The sequence below is a fragment of the Myotis yumanensis genome, unplaced genomic scaffold (genome assembly GCF_028538775.1).
Source record: "Myotis yumanensis isolate MYYU_CA2020_CCGP unplaced genomic scaffold, mMyoYum1.0.hap1 SCAF_3, whole genome shotgun sequence".
In the NCBI taxonomy this organism is placed as follows: domain Eukaryota; kingdom Metazoa; phylum Chordata; class Mammalia; order Chiroptera; family Vespertilionidae; genus Myotis; species Myotis yumanensis.
The window spans coordinates 146,513,354-146,527,109 of NW_027223754.1; the positions used below are offsets into that span (position 1 = coordinate 146,513,354).

At 40.5% G+C, this 13,756-nt stretch overlaps 1 protein-coding gene across 1 annotated transcript in view; it reads left to right on the top strand.

Annotated features, from left to right (window-relative positions):
- Positions 1-13,756, top strand: part of PTPRB (protein tyrosine phosphatase receptor type B) — a 99,321-nt gene that overhangs the window by 2,070 nt on the left and 83,495 nt on the right. The window contains exon 3 of the mRNA XM_070409731.1: positions 6,143-6,399. Within this exon, the coding sequence (XP_070265832.1) occupies positions 6,143-6,399 (257 nt within the window). The remainder of the gene's footprint in view (positions 1-6,142; positions 6,400-13,756) is intronic.

A 13,756-nucleotide genomic window follows, 5' to 3' on the forward strand; every position in this document is an offset into this window, starting at 1 on the left:
ACTGTAAAGTATGGGAATGCAGATCTAGGCATAGACAAGCATACATGCGTAATGACTAAAGCCAATGATCAGGAAATTAAAAATTTTGCTGATGTAGACACTTCTGTTCTCTCCTTATAAGGAACTATTAGAACATCAAAATGGTGCTTGAGAAGACTGGAAAGATAACAAATTGTGCTTGTGTCTGCTACCTTATAACTGTGCTAAAGCAAGTGTTGTACCTAGGTACATTCAAAAAAGTTTTTTTGTGTGTGCCACAATTGTGCAAATCTTAACTCTGGTTTTTGTAGAAGTCCACACCCCTCCAAACATACATTACCAGGTATGTTTATTCAGTGGTTAACTGTAAATGGTTGATTCTATCTACTTTACTCTTGAAGTCCATCATTGGACATGTTTTGTATGAAGGTCAAAGGAGATGGTTTTTCCATGAATTACCTTCCATCTTGAAGAATTCTCCACTGAATCTGTATGTACTTTTTGGCATCTAAATAAACGCAGTGGGCTCTTTTATGATAGAAGTTCAGTGTTGTAGTCCCTATTCTTATAAAACTTGTCACTATGAGAATAAAATAAAAATATAAAAGTCAGAAGAGTCAACTTTATCAGAGAAGACAAAGCTGCATAGTATTCCACTGTGTAAATGTGCCACAATTTTCCTACTGCTCTACTGATGGGCACTTGGGCTATTTCCAGATCTCAGCTATTGTAAACAACACTGCTATGAACACAGGAGTGCATATATTCTCTCTGATGGGTGCTTCTGGCTTCTTAGGATATATCCCGAGAAGTGAGACCACTGGGTCAAATGGCAGTTACATTTTTAATCTTTTGAGGAAACTCCACACTGTTTTCCATAGTGGTTGCACCAGTCTGCATTCCCACCAGCAGTGTACTAGGGTTCCCTTTTCTCTACATCCTCGCCAGCACTAGTTGTTTGTTGATTTATTGATGATAGCCATTCTCCAAGGTATGAGGAGTTACCTCATTGTTGTTTTAATTTGCATCTCTCTGATAATTAGTGACTTTGAGCATTTTTTCATATGTCTCTTGGTCATTTGTATGTCCTCTGTGGAGAAGTGTCTATTCAGGTCCTCTGCCCATTTTTTTAAATTGGGTTGTTTGTCTTCCTTTTGTTGAGTTGTATGAGTACTTTATGTATTTTGGAAATTAACCCTTTATCAGATATGTCATTGGCAAATATGTTCTCCCATACAGTGGGTTCCCTTTTCATTTTGATCCTGGTTTCTTTTGCTGTGCAGAAGCTTTTTATTCTCACATAGCAGAATTTTCACTGATACAACTCCTAGGGCAAGAGAAACAAAGGAAAAAATAAACAAGTGGAGCTAAACCAAATGCCTTTTTTAAAAGAGTTGATAAGTAAATGTTATAATCTAAAGCACAAATATGAATGTTGTTCATAAGATGTGAACTATTTTATTAAATTCTTCAGTAAAGGACACTTTCTGAAATTTTAATTACTCCTTTTACTATTCCCAATAGTTATTTAGGCTATTATAATCTCCTTCCCTTTCACTTCACCTTTATTCTAGCCCAATCTTGTTTAATATGTTTAATTTATTTACATAAATATATATACATTATAAACATAAAGCATTCTTTGTCTAAGTTATCATCTGTTTTGTTTATCTCTTTTCCATATTATTTTCCCACTTTTAAAAGGCACATTATATTTGGCATCTTCCTAGAGTATAGAAAGTACCAACATAGTTAAAAATTCCTACCACCAAAATGAGTTTTATTCAAGTTATTATGTTTTCAACATGCTTGAAAATTAAAGGAGGGGAACTAACAAATTGTGTATTGTCTTTATAATAATTATACAAAATTTCATTTCTATTATTGATTATATTTGAGCCAATCACTGATTTTTTAAAATATATTCAAAATCTGATCTTAATATAGTGCAGTGATTGCAAATCACCTTATAGGTAAGCTATTTGCAACTTAAATGCAAAACTTTTTAGACTGGACAAGGATAATTCACCTTTTCTGGAATCGTGTTCTAAGAGGAATTGTGTATAATGTGAAAACAATGTAGCAGCCATGGTACAATAAAGCTTTTTAAAAATAGCTTCAACATATTGTTCCATTGTGTGACAACTTTTCCTTGCATTTGTCAAAACACATCTTGCTCTTTCATGAACTGTAAAATGTATATACCTTTTAAAGCACATCAGAATTTATAGGTAACAAAACAGCCAAAAATCTACTATTTTTATAATTTCATGGCACCCATTTCAACAAAGAGTTCAGGAGATGGAAAGATGAACTTCTTTTGATCACTTTACATCTTTCTATAATGGATTTTCTTTCCTTCCATCTATTTTATAACCTTTTCATACCCACAAAAGGACCCTAGCTGGTGTAACTCAGTGGTTAGAGCATTGGTCTGTGCACCAAAGTGTTTCAGGGTTGATTCCTGATCAAGGGCACATATCTGGGTTGCAGGTTTGATCCCTAGTTGGGGCGCATGTGAGAGGCAACCAATCGATAGGTCTCTCTCTCACATTGTTGTTTCTCTCTCTCTCTCTCTCTCTTTCTCTCTCTTTCTCTCTCTCTCTCTCCCTCCCCCCCTCCCTCCATCCTTTACTCCCTTCCACTCTCTCTAAAAATCAATGGGAAAAATATTTTCCAGTGAGGATTAACCAAAAAATAAAAATAAAAATACCCACATCAGGAATAATTAAATTTCAGTTTTTGCTTGTGGTGTGTATGTGAATAAAATCATATACTTAGATGTATATTAGAATCGCCTGAGAATGTTGCTAGAAATGCAGGTGCTGGGTCCCACACCAAATCTACTGGATCACAATTCCTAGGGGAAGGGCCAAACTCCAAAGGTGATTCTGATGCTTACCAAAGGCTGTGAACCACAGCTTTAAATTTCACAAAATTTGGAAACAATCTTAAACTAAAACTTCTTTCCTGCTTCTGAAATAGCACAAGTTAAAAACCCAGGCGCCAAATGAAGGGGTGCTTAACTTGGATATTTTGTAGATTCTTTCTTTGGAAAAAGGTGGTGGCCTAAAATGGAAATGGATTTGTTTGGTTAGGGGTGTTTTATAAATAAATGTAGAAGGTTAATTAAAGACAATTACAGAAGACTAGAAATTTTTCTGTAAGATATTTCAAAACCAAATGCAATGGTAGTAAGCTGTTATTCACAGAGGACATTTTAAGAATGTTTTGATCATTTATCTAATTTTGGGAGAGTCTTGTTTCATCCATTGAGTTAATTATGAAAGTTGACAAATTTTTTTAAAAGTTCTTAGAGTGAGCACTTAGCAAGTGCTCCTTAGCAAGAAAGAGTAAACATAGGTCTACATGCTAAGACATGTAATTACATGCTAGGTATTTGAAAGCTGTTTTTGTCTTAACCCATCATTAAATCTTTTTTTTTTTTTTTCTCAGTTCTAAGAGCTAAAATTGCCACAGGTGGTAATCAACTCAGAGGATCAGCATTGGCCAAAGCTCAAAATGACCAAAATACTAATCTCTACCTACAGAAATTTTTATATCCTAGCAAAAGAAATGTCTACTTAAAGGGACAGTCAATTACCTAACTCAATTAAGACAAGTTTTAAGACTGTTTCGTGGAGTTGGAAGTCTCCCTAACATTATAGTTGGGTTTGTTGTGCTCAGTTGGGTTTAACACTCCAGGGATAAATAAATCCCCTGGTCTGTGTTCAGAGTGGCTCCCCCAAGCACAATGGCAGTGATAGTGGCACCGGGTTCTGAAAGATAAAAACAAACAGAAATTAAGGGGGGAAATCTATCAAAGCCTAGATCTAGTAGAAGTGCAGTAGGGTTGACATAATCACACAACACCCAGTTATATTTAAACTAGAGGCCGGGTGCATTAAATTCGTGCACAGGGATGGGCGGTCCTTTCAGCCCAGCCTGCACCTTCTCCAATCCGGGATCTTTCTCACAATCCTGGATCACTGGCTCCTAATCACTCACCTGCCTGCCTGCCTGGTCTCCCCTAACTGCCCCCCACTGCCGGCCAGGTTGCCTCCAACTGCCTTCCCCGCCAGCCTAGTTGCCCCTAACTGCCTCCCCCACCCCCGCTGGCCTGGTCACCTCTTACTGCCCCCTCCTGCCAGCTTGGTCGCCTCCAACTGCCCCCCTCTGCCAGCCTGGTTGCCCCTAACTGCCCCCCTGCCGGCCTGGTCACCCCCAACTGCCCCCGCCCCCCGACAGCCTAGTCACCCCTCATCCCCCCCCCCCCCCCCCCGCTGGCCTGGTCACCCTATGAAGCCTGCTTGTTCAGTCATTTGGTCGTCCCTCACTAGCCCCCCTGCCGACCTGGTCATAGGCAGCCACCTTGTGGGGGTGTGACAGTCAATTTGCATATTGCCTCTTTATTATATAGGATTTCAGATAAATGACAAACAATTTTAGTATATTAATAATATACAATATAATATAACCTTAGTAACATTACGTATTTGAGATATATTAAATATACTGAACTATTGGTTGTTTAACACTATAATTTAACTGGGCATCATGTGTTTTTATTTGCTAACTCTAGCACCTTATGTACAGGTTACTTTGAATAACCCTCCATATCTCATGGAAAGAATGCTTAGTAGCCATAATTATTTATTAACTTTTAAGAGCACTGCTATTTACATCTTGCTAAATTTTAAAAATACCTTTTCCATCTTTATTCTCTTTTTATACCAGATCCCCCTCTTTTTTATATACATTATCATATGAAATGTTAGTTTAAATTGGAATTGAAATGAATGAGGTCCAAAAAAGGGGTCAGTAAGCTGGACCAGAACAGGGAAAATGTGATGACTAATAGCATCTTCAAGACACCTCCACCTGACACATAGTGATTGTTTAATAAATAGCTGTTTGAATGAACCAGTAAAGAAGCAGTAAAAAAGATAAATTTTCTTCTGCCAGTCTCTAACCAGAAACTTACAAAGTTATGATTATCTAATTGGGCAAGATTTTGTGGGTTTTTATATCCCAGAAAACTGTGATTCACTGTGGATCTGATGGAAGCATTTAAACATACCCCCTTGGCCCATAATGTACAGGCCTTTCAATACTACCATTCTCTATAGCAGTGGTTCTCAACTTTGGCTGCACATTAGAATCACCTGGGAATCTTTTTGAAATCCTGATTTCTGGGCCTCATCCTCCGGAAATTCTGTTTCTTTGCTATGGGGTGGGGCCACAACATTAGTAACAAAGAAACAGAATTTCTGGAGGATGAGGCCCAGAAATCAGGATTTTAAAAAGATTCCCAGGTGATTCTAATGTGCAGCCAAGGTTGAGAACCACTGCTCTAGAGTATTGCTTCACAAAGAGTGGTCCAAAGACCATCGGCACCACATCACCAGGAACTTGTTAGAAGAGCTGAATCTGACACTATCTGTTGAATCAGAATTTGCATGTTAGCAGGATCCCCATGAGATAGAAGCACATTTTAAAATTATAGCTAGGAAAACAATTCACAAACCAATTTTTTTAAAGTATAGTTAATTCCACCTTGCAGAGCAAAGCTGTAAATTAATTAATCCTACCAGCTCTTAAACCAATTAACTGATCTTCCAAAGAGAAGGAGCTTAGAAAGTAGAACTATCCCATGATTTGGTCTCACATAGTCAGGATCAGAAACAGTTTGCACTATGGTTAAAGAAATGCCGTTAATTCTTAAGGAATCTGTAATCTTTGTGGCAAAGTTCGGCAAGTCATTAACAGTGATTCTCAATCTGCTACTTTGTTTAATGACAGAAATAGTGAAAGTCCCCCACAGAAGAAAAGTACATATGTTCATATATGCAGAATTTTGCATGAGGCTTTTAGAGATTCATTGAACCCCTGAAACCAAGTCAGCGAACCCTAATGTTCATAGAGTGAATTTAATTCTCTCTCCTACACAGAGCTGGGATGTTGTTGCTAGATAAAGGATGGGTGAACTGAACAGGGCAAATGAGCATGGTGATACTCAATGTATCTCTGATTTTTCATATAACTAAAGCTTATCCACACATCCGTCATTAAAGAGTCTTCTTTTTCTAAGTAAAATTGCTTTTGTGTGAAGAATCCATAAAACATGAGGGTAATTTTAGCAACTGTCCTTTCTTTACCTCAGCTGGCCTGGGAGCAGAATTTTCAGTAAGGAGCATTAGAAACACGTCTCCTCCCCAAATCCCCACTGCGTTTAATGCTGCTCCGTACAGCCCGGAACAGCTCATTAGCAATACCACAGAGGCCTTCACCAGAACTACTCCCGAAAACTCCAGCCGAAACAGCAGCCAGGGGCAGCCCCCCAGTCTGCAGATGACTGGAAGTACAGAGACGTCATCGGTTCCCTGGACTCCTCCGCCCTTCCCCAGCACCACTGAGGAGGTAAGAGGACAAGGGGTGTGGAGTGTGGTTTGTGAAGCTCTCAGAAAGCCCATCACTTGAAAGGCCTTGCTTTGTGAGGAATGCCCCTACTCAAGCAGACGATCAGGCGCTCTGTGCTCTAACTGTGAATTGTACGTGAATGCATTTTTTTGTAATGAGAAAACTCTTTAAAATTGAATGAAAAATTCTACATCTTTCCAGCATGGACATAATTAGGCCGCCACGGCCACCTTTCTGAACCGAAGTCAGGGTTCATAGTCATATGCATAACCTAAAAGCAAGAAAGAGAACTTTAAATTAGTACCCTGTAGGTCCCCCTGTGTTTATGTCACAATCACGTGTGCTCATAAATTAGGGAGGAGAAATAGTCACAAAGCAATGGAAGGTTTGGGGGTCACCCTCATTGATTTGTGAGCATGGTCAAGGGAAGCTAAGTCTCATACCAATTGCACATCAGCATCCACAGAAGGGCAGATGGATCAAATGGCCAAGGGGCTGAGATGACAGGGCATAGAGGCTGCTGGCATACTGTCTCTGTTCCAGGCGTTCATCTCTTCGGTTTTGCTTTCCACTCGGGGTTTTAGGCTACCCTTTTAGGCAATACAGAATAATTAAGGTGAATCAAACAAGCTAAGGTTTCATTGCTTATTAGGATAATCAATCCAAATAATTTAAAGAAAAAAAAAAAAGCCCCACGCTATGCATATGACTTGTTCATTTTAGTGCTCTTTCTTCTGCTTTGTGCAGAATTTAATATTGCATATGGTTTCCAGATAGTGAGCCGATACTTCATTATTAATCACAAAAACAAATATAGCCAGCCCTTTGAACAATTATTAGGACTTTATTTTTATCTCCACTTTTTCTTTGCTCTAAACCAGCGATTCTCAACCTGTGGGTTGAGACCCCTTTGGGGGTCGAACGACCCTTTCACAGGGGTCACCTAAGACCATCGGAAAACACATATATAATTACATATTGTTTTTGTGATTAATCACTATGCTTTAATTATGTTCCATTTGTAACAATGAAATTGGGGGTCACCACAACATGAGGAACTGTATTAAAGAGTCGCGGCATTAGAAAGGTTGAGAACCACTGCTCTAAATCTTCCCTGTGATCTGGCTCTTCCTTGGCTTCTGGAAGGCCTTGAGACTTTTCTGGACACTCTCTACATCTTTAAAACTCAAAATTCACTCTCAATCCATTTACAAAAATACCCATTTCAGGATAACCCAAACTCTAAATTCAATTTAAGTGTTCGCTTCTCCTCTCTTATCATCTACTATCAGTTTGAACTTGAAGTAGAAAAAGGAAGCATGTCCAAATTCTCTCACACTCCAGCTAGCTTTTTACCCACCTCTTCTCATTTGATCACTATGGTTTATGTGCTGTCTGCGCTTAGAAAGTGGGAAGGAAGACAGGAAATGGAAGGAGAGCTGGTACTTATGAATGCCATTATGAACTGGCACTGTGCTCTCCCTCATCTTCCAAATCCTGAGCCCTCACCACTTCCTTTTGAAATGGAATGTTTCTTGGTGGAGTACTTTCTCATTTTGGCTGACTGTGCCTTAGCCAAAACTGCATTCTAACATCAGTTTAGAAGAGTATTCACTTACATATGAGCTTAAGTATTTATATTATTTTTCTATGCTAATGTATATATTTTATATAATATTTATATTCTAGAGGCCCAGTGCACAAATTCATGCATGGATGGGGTCTAGCCAGCCCACCCCAATGGGGGCCCATCAGGCTGGGGGGGAGGGGCTGTGGGTGGTTGGCCAGCCGGCTCTGCCCCCGATTGGGGTGTTGGGAGCCAATCAGGGGCGGACTGCCAGGCAGGGGGCGCGGGGGGGGGGGGGGCGGGAGGGAGGGGCAATTGGGGCCCGGATCAGGCTGGTTGGCTGCCACAGTGCATGTCATAGCCACCTGTCATTCTGGCTGTTCTGGTCATTCCGCTGTTCAAGTCACTGGGCTTTTATATGTACAGATAATTAGGTGCATCAAGTTAGAAGCATGCTGAATAAAAACTACAATGGAAACATACATGCCTGAACACCAAAGAGTTGTCTTTTCGAAAAAAATGTTTTTCCCTATTTTGTCCAGATTTGACCTTGTAAAACAAACATATGGAGAGCCCAGAGGTGGCCGGGCTCCGCTGGGATGAGTGCAGGACACCGAGCTAGAGCTCAGATGCAGGCGTGCCAGCCTCGGGCCCACCCAGCACTGGGTTACAGAGCTCGGGTGAGCCAGCCCCCACAGCTGGGTTGGCAAGTTCAGGTCATGGCAAATACACTGTGGGGTTTTTTGTTTGTTTGTTTGTTTAGCCCTTTTCTAAAGTGAAATCCACTGTAACACCCATGACCTTTCCTGTGGGGCACCAGAATGACTATGCAACTAACTATCTCATGTTCCCGTTTTCCTTGAGCTCAGGCAAAATCTTAACTCTGTCCTGGGAAGTTGAGTGTGTAGAAGCCACGCTCTTTCCAAAGGCAGGTTCTAGAACTGCAGTTTTCCAGGACCCTCAGACTTCAGGCAAGGCTGCCATGCCTGGTCATTATTTGATTTAGTGGAAGAATTTGCTTTATGACAGTCAAGTAGGAACAGCTGTAGTTAGACACTTTAAAAAGTGAGTGAGTCACTCGGGAAGTAAAATGCCTGTCCTCTCAAAGTAATTTTGTTTTTGTTTTACTCTTGACAAGATTCGTTTTTTTTCTATTTCATTTTTCTTTTTTATTGGGGTGACTGGTTAATAAAATTACATAGGTTTCAGGTGTACAATTCTATATACATCATCTGTATATTGTATTGTGTGTTCACCCCCCAAGTCAAGTCTCCTCCCACTTATCCTCCCTATACCGTCTTCTACTTCCCCCACTTCCCTTACCCTCTGGTAATGGAAAGTAACTTTGAAAGGTACTCTACCTCAACACCCAGAAGGGTATAAGAGAGAAATAAAATCATTTGACTTAATTGCTTGGAACTGCGTAAAAAGAAAATCTCTGTGTGCCAGTTGTTTTCTTTATCAGATAGCACCTGGTGTGTGAGGATGTGGGATTGGCTTTGCAGAGCTGGGCCATGAGGAAGGTAGGAACTCCACCTCTTGATGGGAAGAGCTGCAAAACCACATGGCAAGGGCCATAGATATTGGGTGGGAGCCATCTGTGAGCATCGAACAACCCACCATTGTGGTACTATTAGTGGTATTGGTATTATTAGTATTTCACAGATAAGATGCGTTAAACTTAAAGAGGTTAAGAACTTGTCCCAAGTTGGATAATTAGAGAATAGCAGAGCAATAAGAGTACACACACACACACACACACACACACACACACACACCTGCACACCCAGTCACAGTCTCTGACAAAAAGCTCCTGTTAATGAAGGTAAATGCCAAGGACAACACAATTTGGAACCCAGCAATAACTCATTAATGTTACTGCAAAGTTTTCCTAAGTTGACTCAATTTTTTCTACTTTTCTCCTTTAACCTCTTTCTTCACATCTTTACCTGCAGTGTTAAGGATCTATCTTTGGAAGGTTGTAGATTTGGGCCAATACTTGGCTTCAAAAATCTCTCTCCTTTCTCTTTCACCTTCTCATTCTCTCACCCTCGACATGAACTAACACATAGCAGGTGCCTGGAAAATAGGGTTTAATTACTGTTAGCTACTGTTCTTATTGTTGTTACCATTGTAAGAGTATAATGTGGCTGTGTATGTCTTTACATGGACAAAGTTGATGGAGCAAGAAGCTTGTCTGTAGTATGAGTGAAGAAGCATATAGATCAGTGGTTCTCAAAGCAAGAACCCGACCCAGAACTTGTTAAAATGCAACCTTTGGGCTCCACCTTAGACCTACTGAATCAGAAATGCTGTGTATAGAGCTCAGCAACCGTGTTGTAACAAGCCCTCCAAGTCACACCAATGCACTTTTAAATTTGAGAGCCACTGATCTAGATAAATTTGGTACCAGACCCACAGTATCTCCTCCATGGACTTCTAATGGCTTAGTTACCTACCATTGAGGGTACTTTTTGTGTTATTAGATTATAAAAGGATAAGGAGGGTAATGCTATAAAATTTAAATAGTCAAATATCAGAAATTCATGTATCTAATTACAGTCTCCTGCAATTACTTTCTAGAGTACACATTCTTTAAGGAATGGGGCTCAGGGTGAGTAAGTAGAGCCTCGAAAGATAGGGAACTGTTGCTAGGTCTTTGTGTTACTTAGAAAAGATGTTTTTAGGCACACAGTTCCACCATGAATGCACAGGACCTGGTAGTGGAACATGGGCTGATTTCAGCACCCAATCAGCCAGCATCCTTGTCTGCCACCCACGTGAAAGTATACCTTGTCCTTGTGCACAGACCCTGTTGCAGATCAGGCCAGATGTAGGTGTCAGAACATGCCCTGCATAGACCAGCCATTCCCTATGGGCCAGGTGAGACAGGCCAGGAAGTCCATCTGTTGGAGCACATGAGTGATGGTGTAGGATAGTGGTCAGCAAACTCATTAGTCAACAGAGCCAAATATCAACAGTACAACGATTGAAATTTCTTTTGAGACAAATTTTTTAAACTTAAACTATATAGGTAGGTACATTGTTATTAACTTAATTAGAGTACTCCTAAGGCTTAGGAAGAGCCACACTCAAGGGGCCAAAGAGCCGCATGTGGCTCTCGAGCTGCAGTTTGCCAACCACGGGTGTAGGAGGAAGAGTTAAAGGTGGAGAAGTGGCCTCCAAAGAGGGGGAGGATGGGCCCTGTACCTCACTTCAGCTTCAAAACTCGATGAGCCTCCAATCTAGGGCCCCTCTCAGCCAAGTGACCATGGAGGAGGTGGTAAAGAGCTAGGGCTCTGGTGTCAGAGAAGCCTGGTTTAAATCCTAGTGGTGTCATCTCCTAGTTCAGAGGTGGGGAACATCGGGCCCGAGGGCAGTGTAAGGCCTGAGAAATCATTTGGTCTGGCCCTGCCAAGGCATTAAAGGTGAGTTAATTAAATGTTTGACTAAATATAGCAGGCTAATTTTTAAGTTGATAAATTTATATGGCCCTCAAATGATATTACAAAAAGCCAAATAGCCCTTGGCAGAAAAAAAGACTAGTTACTCAGCTCAAGTCATCCTTGCTTCCTCTTTAAAATAAGGATAATGAAGGGTGCTCTATCTGCCTCATGAGATGGTTGTGAGGATTAAAATCTGATTAAGCAAGATGCTCAGTACATTGGCTATATAAGACAAGTATCCAATAATGTTACCAATTATTACTAACTTCTCTTTTTTGCTCCATCATCTCTACCCTGCTGACTCCATGGGGTGGTTGTGAGAACCACATTATTATGTGAAAGTGCTTTCAGAAGGATAAAATGTTGAACAAGCATTTAAAATGTTCCTGGCTGGCTCTAATTCTGCTCAACATCCCTAAATCTCGTTTGGAGGCACACCTCTTTCTTCCCCTCCCCACCCTGCCCTGGCCCTGGCCTGGGAGAGGGATTGCATTTCCTCAGTTTATGAATAGCCATTGTGGTGCTGGTCTGGGTTTCACGGTTCTGTGCTTCCTTCCATTTGGCCTTCAGAGGAAGGCCCATGGGAGCCTCCAAAAAAGTGATAAGGCAAATTCGGAAAATCCTCCCTTGCCCCACTCCTCAAGTCTGGGGTAACCTCCTTTATTGTGTTACTTAAAGTATACAGGAGAGTCTGCCCATCGCACCCCTGTCCTGTGGCCAGAACTGAAGGTGAGACAATATTCGCGGTTATGGAGGCAAACACAGGGAAGGAGAAAGTGCAAAGATGAAGCCAAAAATAATAATAATAATAATAATATAAATTTTAAAAATAAAATCCCCTAGTCATTCCTCATGAGCAAGGACTCAGATTGTCTAGTGTGAATGGAATAAAATGTGATTCTAAGACTGCTGACCGTGTGAAAAGGCCATGCGAGGGAGTAATATACTATGGGAAGGATGTGCTGCTGAAGACCCTAACTTATAATTAGCATCATTCAAGCCTAATTTGGGCAAATGACTGTAGTTTTCTTGGTTTGCCTAGTGGGTTACCATGTGCCAATAGCATACTGGTTTACAATTCACTTGACCCTCTCCAGCTTTAAAATTTCAAGGGCTGTTATTTTCTTTCATTTTATTTTAATTATGAGTGATTTGCACTATTTTCCATTTTATGCACAAAAAACACTGTGTTCACAGAGTGTCATAGTATAAATCACATGCACATAAAATGCAGCCACGAAACAGAATGTGTGCATTGAAGTGGGCTCTTTAACCCACCGCTAGCTCTCTGGCACACGGGGTTCCCTGGGCAGATAAAGGTTGATGCCGCTGGGCAGAAAGAATGGCAAAGGAAAGGGAAGAGATCAAAGGGAAGAGAAGGCAGGATATGCTAATTGAGACAGGAAGTCTATGGCTCTCTGCCCTGGCCTTACACACTCATGAGAATCATCTGGGAAGCTTTTTAAAGATACAGTTTCTAACATTCTGCCTCTGACCTCCTGAATCAGAATTTACTGAGGTAAGACCTCAACACCAGAGTGTAAAAATCTCCCCATTGATTTTAATGTCCAATTAGCTTAGAGAATAACTGAATAGCCAGCTTGTTAGGGAAAACATTGAATGCAAGAGAAGAAGTCAAGTCCTGCTGGAGATGTGTAAACTGAATGTAATCACAGGGAAACGGTGGACACGTGAACTTGGAGGAGGAAACTATTTAAATAAGCAACCTGTGTCATTCACAAAGATCACTGTCATAAGGATCACTTCAAAATTCTGAGTAATTGTTCCTGATTCAAGAAGATTAAGAGATCTGATGACTAAATGCAATACAGGACCCCGAGTTGGGTTCTTATTAGAGGAAAAAAAATGCAGACAGGACATTATTGAAATGATTGACAAAACTGAAATACCAATTCTTGATTAAAGCATCAATTTTGAATTGCCTGAATTTGATTAACTTTACTAAGATTACACATTTAATTCAGCAGCCTACTCTGAAATGGTGCAGGTAAACATAGTATATATGGGGAGAAAGAGAGTGATAAATATGGCAAAATATTTTTTTAAAAACGAGTGGGTCTGGATAAGGGTATGTGGAAGCACTCTGCACAATTCTTTAACTAATCTGTAAGTTTGAAATTATTTAAAAATAAAAGAAAAATCTCAAATAGAAAGAGTAGTTTGCTGAAGGGCTTTAAGAGGGTGTGATTCAAAGGATGTTACTGAGTTAGGAACAGTCCAGTGAAAGACCGGTCTGTCTTCTTCAAGGACCAGGGGAGAGAGGGTGGGGTGCGAGGAGAATGAACAGGGAGGGAGAAATGATTAACTTGCAAGAAAAAGCAGT